The following is a 25,554-nucleotide window of genomic DNA, read 5'->3' as shown; positions in this document are numbered from 1 at the left end:
GCTGGCTTTGCTCTGCTCTGCTTAGCTGTACTAGCTCGGCTCTGCTATGCTCAGCGCTGCTGGCTCTGCTCTTCTCAGCTCAGCTCTGCTAGCTTTGCTCTGCTGGCTCTGCTTTGCTCTGCTCATCTCCGCTGAACTATGAAGAAGAAGAATTGATCGAGAATGAGTCATATCATTCTCCACTGACCTGAAGTCAGTCTCAGAGTGGATACCACTAGTCCCAGACCAGTCTCAACTGACCCGAAGTCAGCTTCATAGTAAGTACCACTCTTACCACTGGTCCCCGACCAGTATCGCAGTCTCAGAGAGTGTATCACTGGTCCCAGACCAGTCTCAACCGACCCGAAGTCAGTGTCATAGTATGTACCACTCTCACTGGTCCCAGACCAGTACTGCACTGACACGAAGTCAGTCTCGGAGTATGTACCACTGGTCCTAGACCAGTCTCAGGCGACCCGAAGTCAGCGTCATAGCATGTACAACTCCTACCACTGGTCCCAGACGAGTATCATTGATCCCAGATCAATGGAGGACATCCTAGCGTAGGGAGTACGGTAGATACAACGATGCGTCCATCGGTACTACTATGGTCCCTAACTTCATTTCCCTGCTCATTGATCAGATGAGAGGTACTTCCCATGAGTCCCAGACTGCATGGGTAGGATGCCTCGACAGGAGAACTTAATCAATCCTGTCCTCACAGGAGAACACATCAATCCTGCTACAATCGCCATGGAGAACACATCAATCCAGGCCTCACAGGAGAACACATCAATCCTGCTACAATCGCCATGGAGAACACATCAATCCAGGCCTCACAGGAGAACTAATCATCCTGCTACACAAGAGAGCAACTCATCTTGTCCCACAAGAGAGTGAATCATCTTGTCCCACAAGAGAGCGAATCATCTTGTTTCAGTGCGCACCACCAGGGGAGGGTGAGTCACCCTGTGGTCGTATGTTGCTCCAATGGAACTGCAAGCCCCCCAAAGCTCCTAGAGCTCAATGTATGCAACATGCAGGACCCTTTTACAAAGGTCTCTCGATGACTCCAAGTCGTTCGGGAAAATCACAAATTTGATCTTTCCTCAGGGCTCTGTCCTGTACACCATCTCAGTGTGATGGAGCCTCCTTGATCATCGACTTACCATATCCCAGATAAGGCAGTAATTGATGTCTATCTGCTGGAGCAATTGTCAAATACGAGATTCCTCAATAATCGAATCCCATCTCTAGTTGTCACAGAGATTCACAGTGGTATTCATCATGTGTACAAACAGCTCACTGAAGAGCTTCAGCAACCAGACTGCCTCACAGAAGGCCATACTATTAGCAATGTATTCTGCCTTGGTGGTGCTCAGAGTCACTGACTTCTACTTCCTGCTCATGCAGGATATCAAGGCAGATTCCAAACAGCACTGAGAAGTGCTCTAGTGATCCTCCATACTTCCTGCCCACTCATCATTCAAATAATCATGTGGTTACATATTTTCGGCAGTGTATCTCAATCCATGAGAGATTGTGCCCCTGAAGATATCTCAGAAGATTCTTTGGTACCAATCCAGTGAGGCTCAACCAAATATGAGCTCACCATGCTAACTGCAACACATATGTTCGAACGGAGGTTCTCCAAGAACATCAATGCGAATGAGTTTATGAAACTCAAAGGCATTTCCCAAATTTGGTCCGACATCATTACCATATAACTTCTGAAAGTTAAGATCCTCTAGGCAGTCACAAGCTTGCAGGTTATCTTCCCACATTCAGAATCCAACTCCCTCTGTCTCCTATAAATGAGAGGGTCTGTACCTGTCAGACATAAGTGCTGGTACGAGAGATTTATCATTCACAACCTTCGAGAAATGGTTTGGATTGGTTTCACTCCTATTGAATCTCAGCTGCATTAGACAACTATCAATCCTCTCATACTACAACCGAGGTGTTTTGCTTCAAGCCATAGAGGGCTTTCTTCCCCCTGTATACATGAGATTCCCTGATCATGATTCTCAAACTCCTCAGGTTGTTCCAAACCTGTGGACCTGCTACATGAGGGGAATGGTCCCCTTATAATATTTTCCTTCGGTACATTTCAGACATGTACCTTCATGCTTCTTTTTGAATTCAGGCATCCTAGTCACCATCTGTCTCACAGACCTCCGGTGCTGAGTCAATGGACATGGTCCCTAGTGGACTTCCTGCAACTTGATACAACCCTGAACTCAAAAACATCTTTAAAGGATCTATTTTCAAACACGTACCTTTCCATCGATAAGTGCCACCTTGTAACCTTTGACTTCCATTTCCGAGATGGACACCAGGTTCGATCAGGTACATAAAAGATATTTTGGGGTTCCTTGCTTTCGTGGAAGAGTCGACCATTGTCTTTGATGACCTACATCACCAGTCATTCTTTTGATCATTGAATATGTCCCAAGAATGATTGTTATCTTCATCAAGATATGTGTCTTTGCCATTCGGACACTCCTTCGTATGACGGCCGAACTTATTTCAACAAGGCATCCACCTTTTCTTCCACCCTTAGATCCGAACTTCCCAATGAAGTGGTCTTAAGATGGACCATCAGAATCTTCCACTGCGCCATTCTGATAACATTCTCTGCTTTGACTTCACCCTAGGTGAATTATGAGGAACCCATTGATCCTTCTGTCTTGTCCCAACTGTATTTGGTGATTGCTCTTTCACTCTTGCTTGGGCATTGTCTTCACCTCAGCTCCGATACCATGTTAATTTTGGTATGTTCTATGCTAGAGCAATTTATTTAAATTTTCATAGTTAGCAATCACATCAGCATTACGATAAACTGCAGATAGAACATAAATATAATATGCAGAAGACAAGCCAAGACAAGAGGACACAAGATATGGCGCAAGCCAGGGACAAACCCCACAATGTGTGGGGAAACCCTTTGATCAAATCTTCTTTTATCTTCAAAGTTCAGCAGAGAAAGAGAGAGAGAGAATACATTTACAATAGAAGTCAACACTTTGACTTTTGATATCTACAGAGATCAGTTGAAGACATATTGCTTCAACTGATTCTCTAAGGTGACTTCTTCACCTATCATAGTGTTGCATCTCGTCCATTTGCTGCACCTTACTGTGTAGCACCATCATGCTGCATCATGCATCATCATGCTGCTCATGATCATTATGCTGCCCATACATTATGTTGTCCATGATCTCATACATCATGCTGCCCATGATCTCATACATCATGCTGCCCATGATCACATACATCATTATGCTGCCCTTGCTAATGTGCCCATCATGCTGCTGTTATAACTTCTTGTTGCAGCCACATGCATATCAGCCTTAGCTGCTTGCTATGGCTTGCAGCCTAGCAGATTAGCTAGGCTATAGTTGCACACTCCTACTAAACAGCTTCTCCCTCAGTCCTCTAATATAGAGACAACTGCTATCATACATAACCCATGCTTGAGAACAACAGTCTTTAATATCGTTGCTGCTAGGATTCCTGTGCTTTGACTGAAGGCTATATTCATCCTTGATTGCAGCATATCTTCACATTAGGACTGCGTCCTTTTGGAGCATTCATAGACAGAGTATATGTGCATTAGGGCTGTCCTCTTTCATGACTGAGTTAGACCCTTTTTAATGACTGTGTTAAGATCATCTCCTAGGGCTATTGGTACAGCGTATTAGGGCCTCCATTGACTGTGTTTAGGGCTGCTGGGAACAGCGTATTAGGGCCTCCATTTGACTGCGTTTAGGGCTGCTGGGAACAGCGTATTAGGGCCTCCATTTGACTGCGTTTAGGGCTGCTGGAAACAGCGTATTAGGGCCTCCATTTTAGGGCTGTTGGGACAGCGTTTTAGGGCCTCCATTGACTGTGTTTACTGCAGCTCACCTTCCTCCTTTGATTGCGGCTTACTGCAGCTCATCTTCCATGCTAGACTGCGGTTGTGACTGCAGTTGTTCCATATGACAACGGATTAGGGTAGCAGATTAGGGCATCAAGTTATGTCTTCATGAACTGCGTGTAATCCATGTACAGCGTATAGTACTATAACGTATAAGGTCTCCAAAAACTGCGTTGGATTAGGGCATCATCAAACTAGGCCAGCGTATTCTTTTTGTGTCTCTCCTTCTCCAAAAACCCAAGACGTAGAGAGGAGATCACATCAAGAATTGTGTGTAAATGATATCAAATCCTCATCTATTTATACCACAACGAGGATGATGAATAGACACGTCGGTTGGGATTCTAGAGCCTGCATATGTGCAGGTCGGCTTGATAATAATTACATAAACAAAATAAATTCATATCTCCATAAATACTTATCGGAATCGGATGAACTTTGGATCAATCCTACACCTCTCGACGAGAGGGATCCAATAAAAATATCAGCTGCCAGAAATAAGCCAACCCACATGGAGCAGTGAAACATGAATCTCCGATTACTCGCGATTAATCACGAGTCAAACTCTGCTCTTCCCTCAAACGATCCGATTCAACTCTGGGCGAGTCAAACTCGCGTTGACCAAGTTTGACTCTTGGTCAACGCGAGTTTGACTTGTGACTCACTGATTAATTGCGATTTAGGCAACTGAGGTGATTTTCAGCCCTCAACTTGGCGAGCATGGGTTTTAAATTTTAGGGTTCTCGCATTTTTCGTTGTGTGGTTTAGTTAGGTTACGTTGGTCTGTAATCGACTTCTCACAGCTCAAGCCTGCAACTCATACACCGAGAGATAATAGAGGCATGGTTTCAATTTTAGTTTACTTCGCGTAATAGAGTTGCAGTGTAATAGAGGCGTAGTGTGCAGTGTGCTCTAGTTTAGCTTAAGCGTGTGCTTTGTCAGAGATTTCAGTGGCAAACCATTATTGTATCATTTCAACAACAATCAAGAGATTTCAGTTACTGCTTTTTTACTGATTATTATGCAGTATTTTACAAACTTTTAGAAGCAAATGCTTCTGGTTCTATGTAGTCATTGGTTAGGATTTAGGACTTAGTACTTTGGATCATGTTTGGACTCATAACATATACGAGATACTTATTCATTCATGATATTTTGGACATCTATTGATATTATGCATTGTTTGATCATGGTTTTATTGAATATCAATGAAAAAAAAAAATTAATTCAATATGTGTATATCTATTTTTGAATTCACCGATTATTTCCCGATTTTTCCCCAATCCGATTAAAACTCTTCGCTCTTTTGCCTCGCCGATTTATTGCCGATTCCGAGTCTGGTAACATTGACATGGAGTTTTGCCCTAGTTGCCAATTTAACAAATCCCCTCGTTCTTCCAGGTCACCCTATAATCCATATCAAATGCCAAAATACAAACAAGCATAAGCACCCGATTGCAAAATAAATAAAGTACCTTTTGATCGGAAGCCCACCGTTGTCCATGTGCTCTTGCCAAATGGGTGAGAGGCATATGGTTGATGCAGGTGGCAGAGATATAATGGCACGTCCTCGGCTAGTGGTGGTGGTCAGGGGCTGCATGGCTTGCTGGCTGGATATGAAGAATACAAGAAAATTTTTCTCCTATAGGGTTATCCATTTGGGTGGGTAACAGTTCCCTAATTGCTTTTGGATAGAATTTTTTCATTCTAACATTTTTCTTTGTATGGTGATCTGTATTAATCCTTTGCTTTATTTATGGTTTAACACTATAGGTTTTTGTTACTGTATTTTGTTGATAGTTATTCTTATCTCTATCCAAAGAATAATTTTGAATCCTTATCTTATTCTAATCATATCCATTTGTTTAATGTGATACAGGGTTTGGGTCGCTTGGACTGATGAAATCAGTGCTGGTAATTTTTCCGATTTCCATTGTGATGTTTTAGTGAGCGATCCATTATCAGTGCTTTGGGTTATGTCAAAACATTCTTTGTATGGACTACTGAAGTTTGCGATCTGTTTTCTACACTTAGCTTTATTGTACTTTAAATTGTTTTTTCTTTTTTGCATTTTGTTCTGTGGATATTCCAGTTATCCTCAGATGGTAAGACTATTGAAGCTGAGGCTGCACATGGAACTGTCACAAGACATTTTCGAGTTCATCAGAAAGGGGGTGAAACTAGTACCAACAGTATTGCTTCAATATTTGCCTGGACACGTGGACTTGAGCACAGGTATATACACTTATTCCTTGTATGATTAATTTGTAGTGCATATATGCCACTTTCAAGGACATTTGGAAGAGATGTTTCCCACAGTTACAGATTACTGTTTCTTTGGTCTTTCTAATAGACCAATCTACGAAACATAGTTCTCTATTGTATACAAGGGAACACTGAATATAAATTAAACTAACTGGACATAGCTAGCTATGTTGATATTATCATTTATGGTGTTATGTTTGCTTCAAACACTGAATTTATTTCAGGGAAGCATTGCTAAGCTCTATTATATATAAGGGAACACTGAATATAAATTAAACTAACTGGACATATATACCTATGTTGATATCATGGTGTTATGTTTGCTTCAAACACTGAATTTCAGGGAAGCATTGCTAAGCTTAGATTGATTTGTGTCATTAAATTTGTGCATGGCATCCTTATGTATCTTCTGTGTACTCTTAGCTGTTGATTATAAGTTCCAGTTTATGTCAAAGGTAGAGCTGTAAAGAAAGTACAAGGTTATTAACATTTCAAGGAGGAGCATTCAATATTCTCTGTGAACTTTCGAAGTTTGATGCACTCATGATTCCGATGAATCTAAGTTGTGTGCTTGGTTGATGATTTATTTCTGAAGGGCAAAACTCGATAATAATGAGAAGCTGTTGGATTTTGTGCACAAACTGGAGGATTCCTGCGTTGAGACAGTTGAGTCTGGGAAAATGACAAAGGACCTTGCCATTCTAGTTCACGGGGCAAAGTAAGTATGACTGTATTTTTCTTTCCTATGGAAGAAAACTGGGAATTCTTTTTCTTTACCTTTTTAACTTGTTTATTTTTGGATCTGCAGGGTCTCAAGGAACTTTTACTTAAATACAGAGGAATTTATTGACGCTGTTGCAGAAAATCTCAATTCAAAGATTCTTTCATCTAAAGTGTAATTTGACTATCCCAAGAAATTTGAATCTTGTTCAAGCACACAGTTCATTTATGGTTTTTATTTCATACTGTAGAATTTCAATGCAAACAACAGGTGATATTCTAATGTCTTGCCTTATTTCTTTTCAGGGTTGTACAATGACATTTTGTTACAAGGATATAGTTCTGCAGTATTTGCAAGAAGTATAATCCTCTTTTACGAAATGTTAAGGGAGATGTATGAGAACCAACCATGCTGACAACTATTTTACGTCTTGCCTTGGTGAGGATTCCCACAACTTGCATCATTCGTCTTCTCCAATTGCATTGTGGAGTGTCAAGTGGCTTTTGTATGATTGAATTTCTCTCTCAATGTTTGAGGTTTTAATTCAGTTGTTTACTATTCTCTCCAAATTATAATGACATTAGCCTTTTTCTTCTTCCACATATTGTTGGTGACTACACTGTTGGACTTTTAACACTTCAGTAAAATTAATGTTAGGAATGATTACTACTTTTGTCACTATATATGCTAGTGACATGCGACAAATTAATTGTAGATGTGTTTAAGTGTTAGTTTGCTGAATCACCAAAGTCACTTTGGGATGGCATAAATATCTAATGCGAGATAAGATACCAAGATAATTTATTAATGTTGAAAAATGACCAAAGAAGTCACTTGGACTAGAAAATACAACCAACCAACATCATACCACGAGAGTCCCAAAATTGCTCCTAAATGCTAAAAGATCAAAAAGAAAAATGGAATTACAAGAAAAAAATGAGTAGATGGGAAAGGGTGAACCAAAAATGTTAACCCTAGAAAGAGAGGAAAAGCTATTGAACATCAGAGATTGAGGTAGAGATAGAAATAGAGGAGGGTCATCATGTATCATTGTGAAGGATTTGATGTAATGATTGATACTGTCTTCTAGGAGGCCTTGATATTGAGAGTGCTTGGATGGGTGATCATGGGAGGAGCCTGAGATTGATTTGTGGAGATTCTTGTAGCATCCAAGGTTGAAGAGAATTTTTTTAGTAATGGGCATTTTTCTACTTGATTTGGGCTAGAGGCAACACCATTCAACGAATAGAAATGATTGTGTGGAGGTGAGGCTTCTACTATGTGAGTAGGAGGGGATGCGCGTTGTCTTATAGGTTTGATGTTAGCCTTGTCGATGGCTTAAAATCTACATGACTCTTAATGCCTATAGTCTTTGAGATAGGTTTGAAAGAAGAGGTGGTGAGCCTAGTGGTCTGGGGTTTAGAAAGGACTCAAAAAGTCTTTCATTAATGAATGATCACGTCCTATATGTATAAAGCTATACTATCTCTGATTTGGATTGGGAATGGTGTTGGAAGGATACCCTCCTGAATTATGAAACAATCAATGATATATTTCCTAGATTTCATAATATGTGGGACAAATGAAGATGAAATGTTCTTTCGTCTCAATCTCATAAATATGGCTTAACTTACATAGCTTCTCCATTTATGGGATGTGGTGATTTGACTCAGCCTATAAGCAATGGGAACAAACCCTTAACCAGGTGAGGAAAATCCTAAGGCCATGTGACTATTGAATTTTCTAAGTCTATCCATTAGAAAATTAATCTGTATTCTGCTGGTTTATTTCTTCTACTTGTCAATTCTGAACAAGTTATTTAATACATTTAAATACCGAAATAAACACAATACAGTCACAACATCTACAGATCATCAACTGAAAGAAAACAAGTGACATCGTTATTTTTGGACAAATGTCCCCGAAAAAGCCCAATGCGGGAAAACCGGTGTAGCTATTTAGAGGGTTATATTATTATGCAATCTTTCTGAGAACAACTGCGTGCCTAACCGGCTCAACCGACAGAGAAAAATACACGGCAACAATACCTCTATATTCGGAAACAGGTATTCAGAAAACTTGTCCCACGAAACCCTCTCCGACACAACTGAAGCTTAGCACTAGCCGTTCTAGCCTTTGTGTCAACCTCCCGTTGATCTGCGTCACCCTCCTGTTGATCTGCGTCACCCTCCCGTTGATCTGCGTCAACCCTCTGAGGAACTACGCAACCTCTAGGACCCTCTATGTCACTCCTGCTACCCTCTGCGTGGATGACGCAAGCCCTCTGGCCTTTGCACTTTCTCTGCTGGGCTTTGCGTGGCCTGAATTTGCTGCTGGTCTCGCTCTCTCTGATTCTGCGCTGGTCTCTCAGTACTGTTTTTGCCTCACTGTCTAGTACTCACTGCCCCTCACTATTGATCACTGATTCACTTTTGCTTAGCAACCCCTCTCTAACAAAATTAATGACTGATCACTCTGGTGTCTTCTCCAACTGACCCTCAAACCTCTTATACTTTTCTCATTGGTCCATCAACGTTCGAGATTAAATCTCTAATCAACGGCTAAGATTAGATTTGGTTTGATCCATGACTTTTGGAACCTTCTAACCCAGTTTTATATTAATACCCATTAATATTTTATTTTTCCTAAGTTTAGACTTTGGAACTCCATTAAAAATATTAATTATTGTAATATCTCCCAAACCGGGTACAACCTATCCAAACCATTTCTGAGTCTTGGAGATCTCATGTGCTTTAGCCTCTCCACTATTTTTCATGGCTAGAGCACATCTGATGCTACCCCAAATCAACACTCCCTCTTAACGAGGACTGTGCTCTAGTAATACTCCTCACTGAGCATCACTCTGATTATCCGACACCAGTACCTGTGTTGATGCTAGGCCTCCCCGCCCAACATCCTCTGCACTGCTGCATCCTGTACTGCTGCCCATGGCCCCGCCACTGCCACTGTTGCATTCGTATGACAACTCCCTTTGCATCCATGCTGGTGCTGGTCCATCCTCCCAAAACTGCATTTGCACTACATCCCGCTCTCATCATCCTGCATCGTGCTATTGCATACTACTAATGCACTGCAACTTAGTTACTAAGAAGTAAGTAACTGATCCACCCAACTTCTGACGTTCCTGTTAGGCTAGAAACACTCCCGATGCTGAAGCTCCCTTTGCCGCTAACAAGTGCTCCCTCTATTGACCTCTGCGTTGCTACAACAACTCCCTGCATCTCGCACCGCTGCAAACCTCTTTGTGCCATCTTGCACTGTTGCAACACTCCTGTGCCTCTCGCACTGTTGTAGCCTGCTAGCCTCGTGCTGCCCGAGGACTCCTGCGCTGTAGCACTCTCTGCCGCTTCATCCGCATCTATCTCTACCTACATCCACTAGTCCTGCTACTCCTCTTCAGGGCTCTCGTAGCAAGGTATAATCCAAGAGGTTGGGTACCTCAAGGATCCTGCCGCTCATCGCCTGTAGTCATCCTGACTACAGCTCGATGTCTCCCCACTTCTTCTCAAGTGGCACATGAGCGCTCATGGCACAATCGTCATCTTGCTCAACTTCTTTCTACACCCTCGCTGGTGCTGCCTTTGAGTCAGAAGCCTCTCCCTTACTCTTCTTCCTTGGACATTGGTTCGCATAGTGACCCAGTCCCCCACAATGGAAGCACTTGACCTTGGAGAGGTCCTTCTTCTTCCCCTTCTCTTGCTTTCCTGCAGATGCCAGAGTCGCATCCTCTTCCTCTTCCTTCTTGATCCTGACCCCTTTGCTGCTATTCCCCGTGTTGGTCAGCTGTTTGATCTCTTCTTGACGAAGAGCCGCCCACAGTTCTTCCCAATCCGGAAGACTCGCCTTGCCCAATATGCACTAGACAAACATGTGTTAAGTGCGGTCCTTACCGTCAACTCTTGATCTGGCGTGGCCCCTATGGAAGTCAGTTGGTCACAGATCTCCTTCAACCGACCAAGGAAGACATCTATCTGCTCTCCCTTCTGCATCTGGTATGACCTTAGCTGATTCTCCAGGAGCATCTTCCTTTGCACGGAAGTATGCTGGTACAATGTCTTCAAAGTGTCCCACATCTCCTTTGTCATTTCCTTCTCGGCAATATGTTGGACCACATGATCCTTGACCCCATCAAGGATGATGCACTTTGCCTTAGCCATTGCCTCCTCGTACCTTTCATTAGCTACCGGGTCAACTGGGATAGCCATTACTCTCAAGGCGAAGCCCTTGATATGATGTCTGTCTAGAATGGACAGGATCCTGGCCTTCCAGACCACAAAGTTGGACGCTTCGTCCAGCCTATCCTGATCCCTCAGCCCATTCACGGCCATCTCTCTACTCTTCTCTGTCGACTCCTCCAAGTCTCTCTACTTCCCGCCTGGAAGTTCTCGGTTTGACTCCTGTTGAGTCTCTCTACTTCCCGTTTGAAAGTTCTCGATTCGACTCCTGCTGAGTCTCTCTACTTCCCGTCTAGAAGTTCTCTTCTGGACTGCCTCTGAGTCCTGATTTCCCTCCTGGAAATCCTTCTGCCAGCTGTCAAGTTGCTCCTCTCCGATTGTCTGTGCAATTGCAACACTGATCCGGATTCCTTGGCTAGAAATCCGCCTCAACAACAACTCCCCCTGTTAGGTACTGTTCTAACCACAGTACCCCACCAACTTCGCTCTCGCAAACTGCCCACAGCTTCCTTTGCCCTAGCAATTGAAGGATTGAGCCTCTTGGCTCTATGCAATCCTGGCACCGGCAAAACAACTCCCTCAGCCAACTGCGTCAGCCCTCCTGGCCTCTGCGTGAGCCTCTTTCTGCCCTCCTTAGCCTCTGCGTTGGCCTCTCTCTAGCCCAGACTAATGATGTAGTCCCTCTACGTCAACCCTTCCTCTGTCGCTTCTGCAAGGATCAACTACTGTCACTCGGGACAGCTGATTCTGCTGCAAATGCTTTGCTCAGCTGATGCCTTCAGCTCTCCTGTGATCTGCAACCACGCTCTGATACCATGTTGAATTTTCTAAGTCTATCTATTAGAAAATTAATCTGTATTCTGCTGGTTTATTTCTTCTACTTGTAAATTCTGAACAAGTTATTTAATACATTTAAATACTGAAATAAACACAATACAGTCACAACATCAACAGATCATCAACTGAAAGAAAACAAGCACACAAGTGGCACCGTTATTTTTGGACAAATGTCCCTGGAAAAACCGAATGTGGGAAAACTGGTGCAACTATTCAGAGGGTTATATTATTATGCAGTCTTTCTGAGTACAACTGGGTGCCTAACTGGCTACCCAACAGAGAAAAATACACAACTACAATACCTCTATATTCGGAAACAGGTATTCAGAAAACCTGTCCCACGAAACCCTTTCTGGCACAACTGAAGCTCAACGTTGGCTCTTCTGGCCTCTGCATCAGCCTCTTGTTGACCTGCGTCAGCCCCAGGACCCTCCACATTAGCCTTCTGAGGCACTGCGCAGCCTCTGGGAACCTCTGCGTCACTCCTGCTGCCCTCTGCATGGATGACGCAGGTCCTCTAGCCTCTGCGTTGTCTCTGCTGGGCTCTACGTGGCCTGAATTGGTTGCTTCTCTCACTCTCTCTGCTTCTGCGCTGGTCTCTCAGTACTATCTCTGCCTCTCTGTGCAATACTCACTGCCCCTCGCTGTTGATCATTGATTCACCTTTGCTTATCAACCTCGCTCTAGCAAAATGAATGACTGATCACTTTGGTGTCTTCTCCAACTTCAAGCCTCTTCTTATACTTTTCTTGTTGGTACATGAATGACCGAGATTAAATCCCTAATCAACGGCTAAGATTAGATTTGGCTTGATTGATGACTTTTGGAACCTTCTAACCTAGTTTAATATTAATACCCATTAATATTTTATTTTTCCTAAGTTTAAACTTAGGAACTCCATTAAAAATATTAATTATTTTAATATCTCCCAAACCGGGTACAATTTGTCCAAACCATTTCTGGGTCTTAGAGATATCATGTGCTTTAGTCTCTCCACCAATTTCATGGCTAGAGCACATCCGATGCTAGCCCAAATCAACAGTGACCAATTGTGTCAAATGTAGTTAGGACGGATAGTTCTATGCTGACAAAAATGGTTGTAATAGAGGGCCATCTTGGGCCAAGCATTTGAGTGTGTGGGGGGTTGGGGCACCAAGTGAGTTGAATGCATTTTTGTATTTATCTTCCATTTTGGGGGGAAGAGGGAGGGAGACACTGAATACAAATGTTGACATGCTAAACTGTAAAGGGATGAAGAAGCCATCGACAACCAACACCATCTATGCCCAAAGAGGTTGTAATGTACGTAAGAGACATCACTTGAGCATAATTATGGTGATCATGAAAGCTTATATCTATTGGTATGGAAATCTCTATTAGGTAGTATGTAAGGGAGTCTTCTTGACTACTCGACATTCATTGTATCAATCACCTTCATCATAATCATCATCGTGTGTGTGTGTCTATATATATATATATATAAAGAGGTTATAATTTACATAAGAGACATCACTTCAGCGTATTATTGTGATCATGAAAGCTTATATGTATCTATTGGTATGGAAATCTCTATTAGGTAGTATATAAGGGATTCTTCTTGACTAGTTAGCATTCATTGTATCAACTTAGCATTCATTGTAGTATATAATGGAGTCTTCTTGACCACTTAGCATATATATTATGAATTTCTTTTAGACTCCGTGTCTCTTATTTGTGATGAGTTTGGATCAGTGTAGATAATATTGGTGAAATATCGCCGAATAGCATATATATTGCGATATTTTCGGTGAGCCGAAATATTGCCGAGAAAATATTGCGATATTTCCGAAATATCGGTGGTATTTCGGCAAAATATCATGCGACGATATAACATATCGCCGGGCGTGTTTTGCCGTGGCTAGGAAAAGGAAAAGTTGGTTGTTTTCTTCATTTCTATTTCTGAGTGTTGGAGAAGGAAGGGGAAGAGTTTTGTGGTGGTTGTCAAGGAGGGTTTGAGGATCAAACAACGATTATCACCACCAACTAAGATTTTTTTGTGGATCAAAGATTGAAGAATAGTGAGACAAACTTCATTTCTTCCATTAACAGGTATGTTCTTAAAAACCCCTATGTTAATGATTTTTTCATAGATTTAGGGTTATGCTTGCTTGCCTCTTTGCCTACCAACATTTTGTTTCTTTGTTTTTTCCATTTGCTATGATTTTCATGCCCATGAACCAATGCAAGGGTTTTCTCCATATTTGGACAGCAAGCTTCATTTTTTTTTTCAACTTTCTTATGCACCCTCTTATTGCCATTTTTCATTCACATTGCAAAATGCAAATAATGTAGTAATTTTTTTTGAATGAGGTGGTTATTACTTATTATTTTTTCATTGTGTTGGGGTGTTTAATGCCAATTTTTTGTTTTTTTTTGTGCCCTAGGTTTGAATTAGTTCACTACAAATGTCAAATATGCCAAAAGCCTTGGACCCATTTTGGGAGTATGGGGAGGATGTTGGTGGGGAAAATCAGGCATATATATCATGCAACTTCTGTGGGACCAAGATGTCAGGAGGGGTTACACGATTGAAATACCATCTGGCTAGACTCTCTGCATAGATGCAGATGTAATGCCTTGTATGGTTTCTAGTGCAGAGGTTATACAAAAAGCTCATGAAGCAATTGCTGAACAAGACAGAAAGAAAGTTGCTAGGGAGAGGCCAATGGTCTCAGATAGATAGCTGCTAGTTTTATTTGTTTTGCAACTTTTGCTACATATACGTTTATAACTCATGATAATGAAATACTTTTAAAGTTTTATATATGTGATGTTATTTTGTTTGAGTCCTTGATTGGACAATTATCAAGGAGCAGTAGGATTTCGTATCGCCTTTGAAGTTTGATGTATCATTTCTATTTGACATCATATATATCAGTGCCTTCTTCATATTTATGTGCCAATGTGTTTAGTTCATGTTGTTATTGCTTTATATGTCTAGAAATTTGAAAAAAATGAATATATTATGCATTTTTTATGCTTGCCGATATTTGCTGATATTTTGTCGATATTTTCGCCGATATTGCCAATAAGATATTTTCTGGACCCTCGCCGATATTTTGCTGATACCGATATTTTCAACACTGGTTTGGATAACCGTTGTCATGTTTGTCACATGTGTTATGAAAATGAGGTTGAATATTGCTATGTTGGAGCCAAACTCTTAGGTTGGAGACCCATTGTTCAACACCTATCAAATATTAAAAGTATAAAAGGAAAAAAGAAAATAATGAAAAAAGGCAAGACTTTTCCATTATGGTAGAGCCTATAGTAGTGCAAACAAATATTGGTTGTTGCAAGAGGAGAAAATTGCTATATTGGACAAGCAATTGTTATATTCCATGAACAATTGTCATACTCCACAAGCAAGTGCAACTAATCCCTTCAAATGCCACAATAGTAATAAAACTAATGATTCAGTTGTCAGGGTGGCATTATCCAAGGTGTTGCCCCCTCGTATGGCATGAGGAGATTGTGATCACATATTTGGGCTTCTAGTATGAGAGTGGCATGATGTTCTACTTCATGCCAGATGTGAGCACTTTAGAATGGTCCTTCGGGGAACATGGTTGATGAAATAATTTAGAGGTTTTTGTTGCATGATGGTCCCTTTACATAGTTAATTTTCCTAGTAGATGCCACGATGTATATTAGCTTGTCAGTAAAGATCCCATACATATTTCAGTTTATGTTGCAATATATATGATACATGATGATTTTGTACACATGGTGAGAGCCCTGTTATCATGCAAATTTGTATTGACAAACCTGCATGACACTTTTAGACAGACAACCCTGTCATAGTTGAAAGTCTCTCCATTTGGACTGGTGTTTTCCAGTGTTTGGGGGGTATCCCTAGATGATGCATGCTATTATCCACTTAATATTCCTGCATAAAGCTTCAATTTGATTAACATACAACGAAGCTTCACTTTTGACTTGCAGATAAGCAACCAAAAGTCAGGTAATTCTTGAAAACAAAATTTGTAATAGTTGAAATTAGAATTCTGAAAATAATAGCAGCAACAAAATTGAAACTGATGCAAGAAACAAATATGTATCTCAAGTGAAATAATTCAAAATGAGTGTACTTCAATATACAATCACACTGCATGAAAAATTATTCAATGGTCTCCAACACATTCAAAGAGTTAAAATCAAACATAATTGAATAAAATAACAAATTACCCAAGAAGTTGATTGCACCATAATGACCACTGAGTGACAAGCTGTCGTGAGTTCGCTTGCAGTGGAGGTAGTGGTCTGACTTCAATCTTCCCCTGTGATATGCCTTGGCAACATGTAGGCAAGATGAGTGGTTCATCTTTCTCTTGCTGAGACATCCTACCCATGTAGTCTGGGACTCATGGGAAGTACCTCTCATCTGGCCAATGCTTAGGGAAATGAGGATAGGGACCATAGTACTACCGATGGACGCATTGTACACTACCGTACTCCCTATGCTAGGATGACCGATATTGATCTGGGATCAATTGGAACTGACTTTGGGTCAGTAAGAGTGATATGAGACACTCTCTTTTGATTGGAACTGACTTCGGGTCAGTAAGACTAGTATGAGACACTCTCTTTTATTTGGGACTGACTTCGGGTCAATTTAGAATGGTCTGATACATTCTCAATCACTTCTTCTTGTTCATAGTTCAACAGAGTAGTGCATTGATGGCAGAGATAGTATCGACTGGCAGATGGATTAGTAGATGGAGTTCTCCCTAGTTGAGAGGGAGTGTTAAAATTGACATCTAGGGCCAAACTCCATATGGGTCACCTTATGTATGATAGCTGATATTTTTCCTGGATTCCTCTCTCCGAGAGGTGTAGGATTGATTTAAAGACATCTGATTCCGACATGTAAAAATGAAGATATGAATTTATTTGTATTATTGACAAATTGTCAAGGTCAGACGACAAGGAAAACAAGGATTTTTACCCCCAGTTCATCCTCAACGTGGCATATAAAAGGAGGAGATCTCAAGTCATTATTTGAATTTCATCATCTCATCTTCACTCATCTCTCTCCTAACTTGATTGGGTACGCAGATTAGGGTAGCCATCTCTTACACGTGCGAAGGAAGGAGTTGACTTCGTTGACCAACATTGACCGCGCTGTAGTGAGACTGTTTGGCTAGCGTTGACTGCTGTAGTTGCTGGTTGCAGTTTGACTTCAGTTGCGTAGACTTTGACTGAATTTTTTAGACTATTTTGGATTGTTTGGGTTTGTTGTTGAAGGCCAAAGTTGATTGGGTTTGATCGAGCTATTTAGAGGAAGAATTCTGCCCTGTTTGACCAACATTGACTTTTCTGGTTAGGGATTTTTTGCCGCTGTCATAAATTATCAGATTTGTAAATTTGTACTATCTCTCTTTGCTGAACTATTGAAGAATATAAAAATAATTGATCAAGGGTTTCCCCACATTGGGGTTTGTCCCTGGCTAGTGCCACATCTTGTGTCCTCTTGTCTTGGGTTGTCTTCTACTGTTTATGTTTATGTTCTATCTGCATTTTACTATCATGCTGATGTGATTGCTAAACTAGATATTGATATTGGGCTAATAAATAAATTGAAGTAAATTGCTCTTAAGCATAGAACGTACCCAAAATTAACAACGTTGAATGTTGTGGCGATTGTATTACCCCTTAATGATGAGTCATTTCATCACTCATAGGGGTTGGGACATGTAAGGGTTCCTTATTTTGATGTAGTGGAGCAACCTGTGCTCAAGAACTAGGTGATGGCCATATGAGTGAAGTAGAGCTCAGGCTAGGCTTTTTATCACATGCTACTCTTTATGTCCCTGGCCCTCTTTTGCATTTTGATTGTCTTTCTTTGTTTTTTTATGGCCATGATATGCTCTTTTTGTTTCTTTTAGTTGCATCAACCTCCTAGGGCAATGTTTCTAGGCCCTACCAATGTATGTGGACATATGGGTGACAAATCCTAAAGAACTCATGACAGGTTGAACCCAAAGAGTGGAGGTGGAATATGGAACTTGTGATGTGTGATGGAAAGTGTTAATTATGACATAGGGGAAGATGGAAGTACACTATCTCAATCAATGATTCCCAAGTAGTGCCCCTCCTATACCCATTGGGTTGTTAAGGGTGGTCCCACTGGTCTAGGATCAAATATTAACCCCCCATTTAAGGTGAGAGAACAAGATCATGGTCAAAGCCCATCATTCTTCCAGATCACCCCATAATCCATACTAAATTACTAAGAACAAACAAGTATAACCAACTGATTGCAAAATTTTCAAAGTATGTTTAGATGGAAGCCCATCTTTGTCCATATGCTCATGCCAGATGGGTGAGAACCAAATGGCTGATGCAAGTGGCAAAGATATAAGGGCATATCATCAGGTAGTGGTGGTTGTCAGGGGTTGCTCGCTATGTCGCTAATTGACTGGCTGTTAAGAATAAGAGAAATTTTTTCTCCTATGGGGTCACCCATTTTGATGGGTAACATATGGCTCCAACTCAGGGACATGAGCTCACCATAGAGTGCATGATCCATGCTCAATCGAGTGACAAAGTTATATGTAGAGATGCCATGACTCGAAGAAATCCTTGGAATGTTTGAAGCCAAATTCAAAGGTATAACATATAACAAGAGGAATAAGAAAACACTTGTCACAAGTCAAGAAGAGGCATCTACTCCAACCAAAATGAAGTTCAAAAAATTTATAGTGCACCAGAAGCATCAATCAAAGGAGGTACAAAATTTGTGAAGGTTCTAATGCCACTAGTAGATGTTGATTTTTGTAACTATGGTCGGTCTTCATTATGTATGTTTGAGTCATTATGAATTTGTAATGCATATTTTAAATGCTAAAGAGTCAAAAGAAAATAATTTTGTATCGAGTACCATTTGGACATTCAAAAGAAAGAAATTCTAATTTTTAAAATTAAAAGATTTTGGCTCCAAATGGTTATGTCAGCGTCCTCCTAGTCAAGTCGGCTTTCTCAAATAGTCAAGTTGGCTCCAGCAAGGGGCACATGCATTTGACCTAAGGAAAAACTATATAAAGAGCCAATTCATTCCTCCATCAAGCCGAGAAAGCAACTCGCATCTTCTGAGGTATATTTGCAAGGCCTGAGGCAGAGTATGATGTATTTCTAAGGCAACATATGGCATATTCTCGAGGCATGTGAAGGGATGGTTTAAGTCAGCAAGGAGAGTCTATTTTGAGGCTAGCGAAGGGATATTTGAGGCACAAGATTCTTGTTGATCTGAGGTAGGAAGTTCACTTACTTGAGGTAGAAAGCTCACATCCTCTGAAGCATATTTGCATGATCTGACGCATATATTTTGAGGTATGTGACAAGCATATAGAAGCAACGAACAGGGTAGTTCTGAGGCAGGCCTGTGAGAATGGAAGAAGAATTTCTGAGGTAGACCTAGATGATGATCTTCATGCACAACTTATGACAACTAGGAGGATGGACTAGGGACCAGGTTTGATGTAGTTGTTGACTTAGATGTGTCTTTGTTGAATTGAAGAATACTCTATTGGAAGGGTTGCTACGTTTTTCCCCCTGAGCGTTTTCCCAACGTAAATTTCTTGTGTGGTTGTCTCTTTATGATCTCACTGTACTAATATGTTATATGGTTGATGTCTTTTTGTGTAATTATTGAATGATGGAATGTTGATAAGAATGTAAAAAGATCAAAAATAATTATCAGTATGAAAGACCATGTAAAAACCAACAGTTGAAGTAGTAATGTTTCTGACTTTAAAAAAGCAAATTGGGAAGGCATTAGGATTTTAGGTTATAGGTATTCAAAGATCAACATCAGGAGGAGATGAGGATCCTCCCATCATCCTCTTGTCATCTTATGGAATGTCAACCATAAACCCTTTGCACGAGCCTTTCTTCATGTCATTGGTGGTGACTAATTATATCTTATTTGCACGAGCCTTTCTTCATGTCATTGGTGGTGACTAATTATATCTTACATAACTGCATGTTAGATTATGGAGCTACGATGAATCTAATGACTCTTGAAGTGGCAAAGAAAATTGGAATGTATGTGCCTTTGCTTCCTAATAAATTCCTTACTTTGGTTTGATCAAGGATCTTCAAGTCCATCTAATAACACATCTAGATCTTTTCATTCGTATGGACATGGTAGTTTTGGATGTTCCAATAGCACAAGGAATGTTGTTCTCCCACAAGTGGGCATCATATATAGGAGGAAACATTTAGATGGACTTCTCATATGCTACCATTCACACTCCATATGGTGAGGCAATTGCACTATATGGGGAGCCCTTCAGGAAGAACCATGTGGAAGATCCAAGGAAGCTTGAAGATAGTTTTACATGCTTAGAGGAGAGCATGGGGTCATACATCGTACTTTCAGTTGATACAATGCCCATGTAGACATTGAAAAAATGTGTAAGATGAACTTTGATGAGGAAAGATCAAAGGAACGTAATGGGGCAAGTATAATGCTAATCTATCTTGGTAATGGATTGATTTATCTTTCTTATAGATTGGAATTTGAAGCTACTAACAATGTCGCCAAGTATGAGGCACTTTTGCTTGGCCTAAATGTAGTTAGGGATCTGGGTATTAAAATTTCAGAAGTCATTAGTGATTCTAAACTCGTATTGTTTTGCAAGTAAAAGGGTTGCATTCTTGCAAGAATGAAAAATTGAAAAGGTATAAATAGGCAATGCTTGGTGTTATATATTGTTTTGATGCATTGAGATTAGAAGAAATTTCCAAAGCTATGAATGAGAACGTTGATGCTTTAGTAGTTCCATCTTCCATTTTCCAACCTTGTTCAAAGCTAGAACAAGGAAGATCATGCACAAATAGCTAGATTTCTCAACAATGTAGAAGGATTTGAAAAGAATGAAATAGATTGGAGGGAAGAAGGCTCTATTGAGTTGTTTCCCAAAAATAAGATCCATTTAAGTTTGGTACCTTTGGAAGCAACTTTTAGCGAGGATGATTGAGAATCACTTCAGAGGAGAAGGATAAGATCAGGTCCTTGGTCAAGGAGTATAGGAATGTGTTTGCTTGGTCATATGATGACCTTAAGGCTTACAAAGGTGATATCATTTAGCACACACTTATTTGGTAAAAGATGTCAAGCCATCTTTCTAGAAGCTGAGGTAGATCAACCCAAAATTGCCACCTTTGGTAAAGCAAGATGTAGAGAAGTTACTCAATGCAAGAATCATAGCTTCAACTAGGCACACTTCATGGTTGTCTAACCTCGTGGTGGTTAGAAAGAAGACAATGTAGATAAGATTATGTGTGGAGTTCAGGAACCTCAATAAGGCTTCTATCAAAGACAACTATCTTTTGCCCAAAATGGAGATGTTATTGCAGAGAATCATAGGTTCTGAGATGATGTCATTCCTGGATGGATTCTCAGGTTGTAATTACATTTTCGTAAAGAAGGTAGAGGAAAGACTACATACACTACAACCTAAGGCTACCATAATATCTCTGAAAGGTTAGCTTGTGTGAGAGGTAAGTTGTTGTACTCAGATTCTGCTTGCTTAATAATACAAACCCTTTATATGCTGCACTGGTTTTCCCAAATTGGGTTTTTCCGGGGATGATTGACCAAAAATAACGGTGTCCCTTATGTATTTGTCTCGTTCTATTTCAGTTCATGATCTATATGTATGTGTAGTTTGCAATAGTGTTTTCATCGCTATTTACATAATTAAATAACTCGTTGAATGTAAAAAAAAGTAGGAGATGATAAACCAGTTATTGCAGTAGGATTTCTGATGTATCGATTCAGAAATTTTCACAGTAAGAGTTGACCTAGAAAGAATCTTGGCCATCCAACAAATTCCTCAACCAAGAAATCTGAAATAGTTGCAATCTTTCTTTGGCAAACTGAACTTCATTAGAAGGTTTTTTCCAAATGTAGCAAAGATCACAAAGCCACTAAATAAATTTCTTAAGGAAGACATTTACAAATGCGATGAAGAAAATTATAGCACATTCCAGAGTGTTAAAGATGCCATAGTAAATTCTCTAGTTTTGGTAAGTCCTAATTTTCAAAGAGATTTTGTTTTATTTTCTTTTGCTTCTAACAATACTATTGCAGGGACTTTTCTTCAAAAGAATAAACAAGGGAATCCGCAACCAATTCTGTGCATGAGTAAAATGTTGAGGGATTTTGAGTTAAATTATGCCATCATGGAGAAGTAGGGATATGCTTTGGTAAAATCACTAATGCATTATAGGACATACATCAATTATTCAAAGGTTATTTCCTTTGTTCCTCATCCAATCGTTAAAGACATTCTTTCACAACAAGATTGTTTAGGATGGTAAATAGGTTGCTAAAATACAGGAATATGATTTAGAGGTCAAACCCACAAAGATTGTCAAGGGACAGGGATTAACTAAATTTTTAGCTAAAGGTATTGAAGAAGCTCTTGGAATTAATACGATCAATGATTGATATGAAAACTTGAGAGGCACTTAAAACTTATAAATAATATTTTTTAATCATGAGATGGGCTTGACATATTAAGTTACAATACATCCATAAATGTTCATTTCATCTTAAATTTGTAACTTAAAATTGCATGTAAAAAAAAAACTTAATCCAATCACGAATAAACAGAACATGCAAACATCAAGGTTGATAACGGAGTTCACCCCCCCCACTAGGCTATGTCTCCGGATTCGCCTCCAATAGGTCGAATCACTTTATTGTCTTTCTGAAATGAGGAAGATGTACATTGCTCTTTACAACAAGGTGGCCAACCTAGAGTTGTCTTCTACACAAAGGAATTTAAGACTTGTACATATCAACAAAACCTCTGAAAGACCTATGGAGCTCTCCAAGCTCTCCTCAAAATGAAGCTCTCCAAAAGCTTCTCAAAATGTCTCTCTCAAGCTCTCCAAAACTCTCATAAACTCTCATGTTTTACAAAGTACATAAGATGGCTTTATATAGCTCTCAAGATCCCAAAACAAAGGAGGAAATATCTCCTTATATCCCCTACTCCAAGGAGAAAATAACTCTCTTATCCCTTAAAAGATGCCCATGAGATATTTGTGGAGGAAATATCTTAAATCCTACTATCAAGGGCCTTATCCCAAAACCCTAGGGATGAGAGTAATCCCATAAGACTCTCAACTTCAACATAAATTTAGAAATTGAATTTGAGAAAATCCTCTCATAATTTCAATTTCTATTTTACAAATTAAAAATTAAAATATGAGCACATTTACATTTAAATTGAAAACACCCACAAAAACCCTAGGCTTCAATGAGTTTGTCTTCACCATGGTGCTCCTTGGGAAATGTGTCAAGATCCTCCTAGATCAATGATGTGATTGTAGAGTTGGAACATGATAATTGGTAGACAGACCTCGTATGTTACCTCAGGCATTTGACCAATCCCATGAACCTTCCAAAGCACAAGAAGAGTGCCTTGAGGGTGAAAGCCTCGAGATATTGCTTCATAGATCAAGGATTGGGATGGGGAAATCTCGATGGCTTAATATTGAGATGTGTTAGCCTAAGCGAAGCAAAGAACCTGATCAATGAATTCCATCAAGGATTGTGTGGAGGACATCATGCCACAAAAACAACAACACATAAGATCCTTCGAGGTGGTTACTATTGGCTGACCATATTTACATATATACATAAATTTGTTAGAGAGTGCCAACCATGTTAGTTTTTCATAGGGAAATATAAATTAGTAGTGGGTCCTTCATATCCGATTGTAGTAGTCTCTCGATTTCAACAATGGGGTGTGGACTTCATTGTAGAATTCAAATAATGGCCACAAATGGATTCTTATTGCAACAGATTATTTCACCAAATGGGTAGAAGATGTTGGAAAATCATGAGACTTATGTATTATAGATAATTTTCCTTAACTTGATAATTACTTGTGATATATGTTGGCATTTTATTACTTTATTAGATCTTGTTCATCTAACAATTACCAAAACAATGAAGATCACAACAAGACAAAGTACACAAGATATAGGCTCCAAGCCAAGGGCAAACCCCTCGAAGCCGAAAACCCATAAAATGCTACTCTTCTTTCTATAGAATCTACTTACAAAGAGACTTCCAAGTCCCAAAGACCAAAGCCAACAACCCTACCAAGGCCCAAGTGAGTCCCCAGCAAGATCTTCTTCAACGAAGCTTCCAAACATTGATCTATTGCAACTTTGTCCTAGGATTTTGGCCCTGCAACTGCTCCTCAAAATTTTGGCCCTGCAATTTCGGCCTCTTGGAACTACAGCTTCACAAAAACCCTAACTTCACACGTGTGAAGAGAGAGAGAGAGATTTATTCCAAGAAACTTTGATTCTTCCTTCTTTTCGTCGTCCTTCTAGCGTTTCTTCTCCTTCCTATTGTAGATCGAACTTATCTTTGATGAGTGTCTCAAATGAGGTCGAGCTCCTTGTATTTTACTATTTATAACTTCCTTAAGGGATCGAATGGCCCTCCTATAGGCTGACTTGGTCTTGGAATGCAAAATGGGTCTTTCTTGATAAAATAAATATATTTTTTATTACAATGAGTCCAAATGGGATTATGACACATGACCAGTAATATTCTTTATTGTTAAAATTTGGCAGCTCGGGGATGAATTTATCCTAGAAGAAATCATTTCTGACAATTCGAATATGACTTTCCAAAAAAGGTAAGTCACATCTTGATTTGGAAGTGACTTTCCGAAAATATAAAGTAATGTCTAAATGATCAAGGATGATCTCGACATATGGAATCCACTTTAAAATCAAATCAATCATGATTATACATGTCAAGAATTAATATCTTTATCCTTACTAGTATTATTATTATGATATTATTATTTATAAAATAGCCATTCACCTTTAATGGATTAATAAAACGAATTCTCTCATGGAATAAGTAAATTAAATTGAGAATCTCTTACTTGGAAAATCAAACCTCTCTCTTGGAATAAATAAGTAATTCCTCACTTAAGAGAATGTAACTCTCCCTCACTAATTCAATGTATGCTAAAAGTGTAACTCCTTCTCATTAAATACACTTGTAACTTCCTCATTCAATTCGATTTGTGACTCACCAAATATACTCTCATGTCTAAGTGTAACTCTCTCTCTCACTAATTTGAATTGTTATTAGAATAATGCTATTTAATGTTTAATGCTCATTCTTATTAGCTGTTTCTATTTTTATCTTTTTAGCAGTTTCTTAGAAGAAACTGGTTGTTTCTATTTCCTAATAGAAGCTTGATATTTCTATTTCTGTAAATATCTTTGTATTACTTAGTGAGCTTCATTTGCTCATGTAAATCAATTCAATTCATTCATTGATTATGGTATCAAAGCTCGGGTATCTTTCGAAATAATTTTTCATTGCTTGAAAAATTCTAGGGTTCATTTCGAAATTGCTCTTGGAATCTGAATTTTTTTTTTTGGGCGCCATTTTTTTTCTCTTTGGACGTTGTTGTTTACTTTTGCACTTGTAGGTCTTGAATACTGGAATATACGTTGGAGTCAGATTTTTTTTTTTTCTCTCGTTAGAAGAACCATTTGACGCCGTCCGCGTTTGCAGCTATGCAGTGGTCGATAAACTC

The 25,554-nt window shown here is 39.7% G+C and overlaps 1 protein-coding gene across 3 annotated transcripts in view; it reads left to right on the top strand.

Moving 5' to 3' along the window:
• Positions 1 to 25,554, top strand: part of LOC149250186 (isocitrate dehydrogenase [NADP]-like) — a 329,935-nt gene that overhangs the window by 283,191 nt on the left and 21,190 nt on the right. For 2 of the 3 annotated variants that reach the window (XR_016266814.1, XR_016266813.1), the window contains 6 exons: positions 5,447 to 5,563; positions 5,781 to 5,815; positions 5,994 to 6,136; positions 6,762 to 6,884; positions 6,975 to 7,061; positions 7,193 to 7,325. Coding sequence is in view for 1 of the 3 variants with exons in the window: in XM_089458932.1 (XP_089315058.1) it covers positions 5,781 to 5,815; positions 5,994 to 6,136; positions 6,762 to 6,884; positions 6,975 to 7,065 (392 nt within the window). In the remaining 2 variants the exon portion in view is untranslated. Of the gene's footprint in view, positions 1 to 5,446; positions 5,564 to 5,780; positions 5,816 to 5,993; positions 6,137 to 6,761; positions 6,885 to 6,974; positions 7,066 to 7,192; positions 7,326 to 25,554 lie in introns of those variants that run through there. The other variant, XM_089458932.1, reaches the window with a different exon arrangement.

The sequence above is a fragment of the Pinus tabuliformis genome, chromosome 7 (genome assembly GCF_031772625.1).
Source record: "Pinus tabuliformis cultivar Carrire ecotype Pingquan chromosome 7, CPIR1, whole genome shotgun sequence".
In the NCBI taxonomy this organism is placed as follows: domain Eukaryota; kingdom Viridiplantae; phylum Streptophyta; class Pinopsida; order Pinales; family Pinaceae; genus Pinus; species Pinus tabuliformis.
Note: the sequence above shows the minus strand (reverse complement) of the source record. Positions and strands in the feature narration are given on the sequence as shown.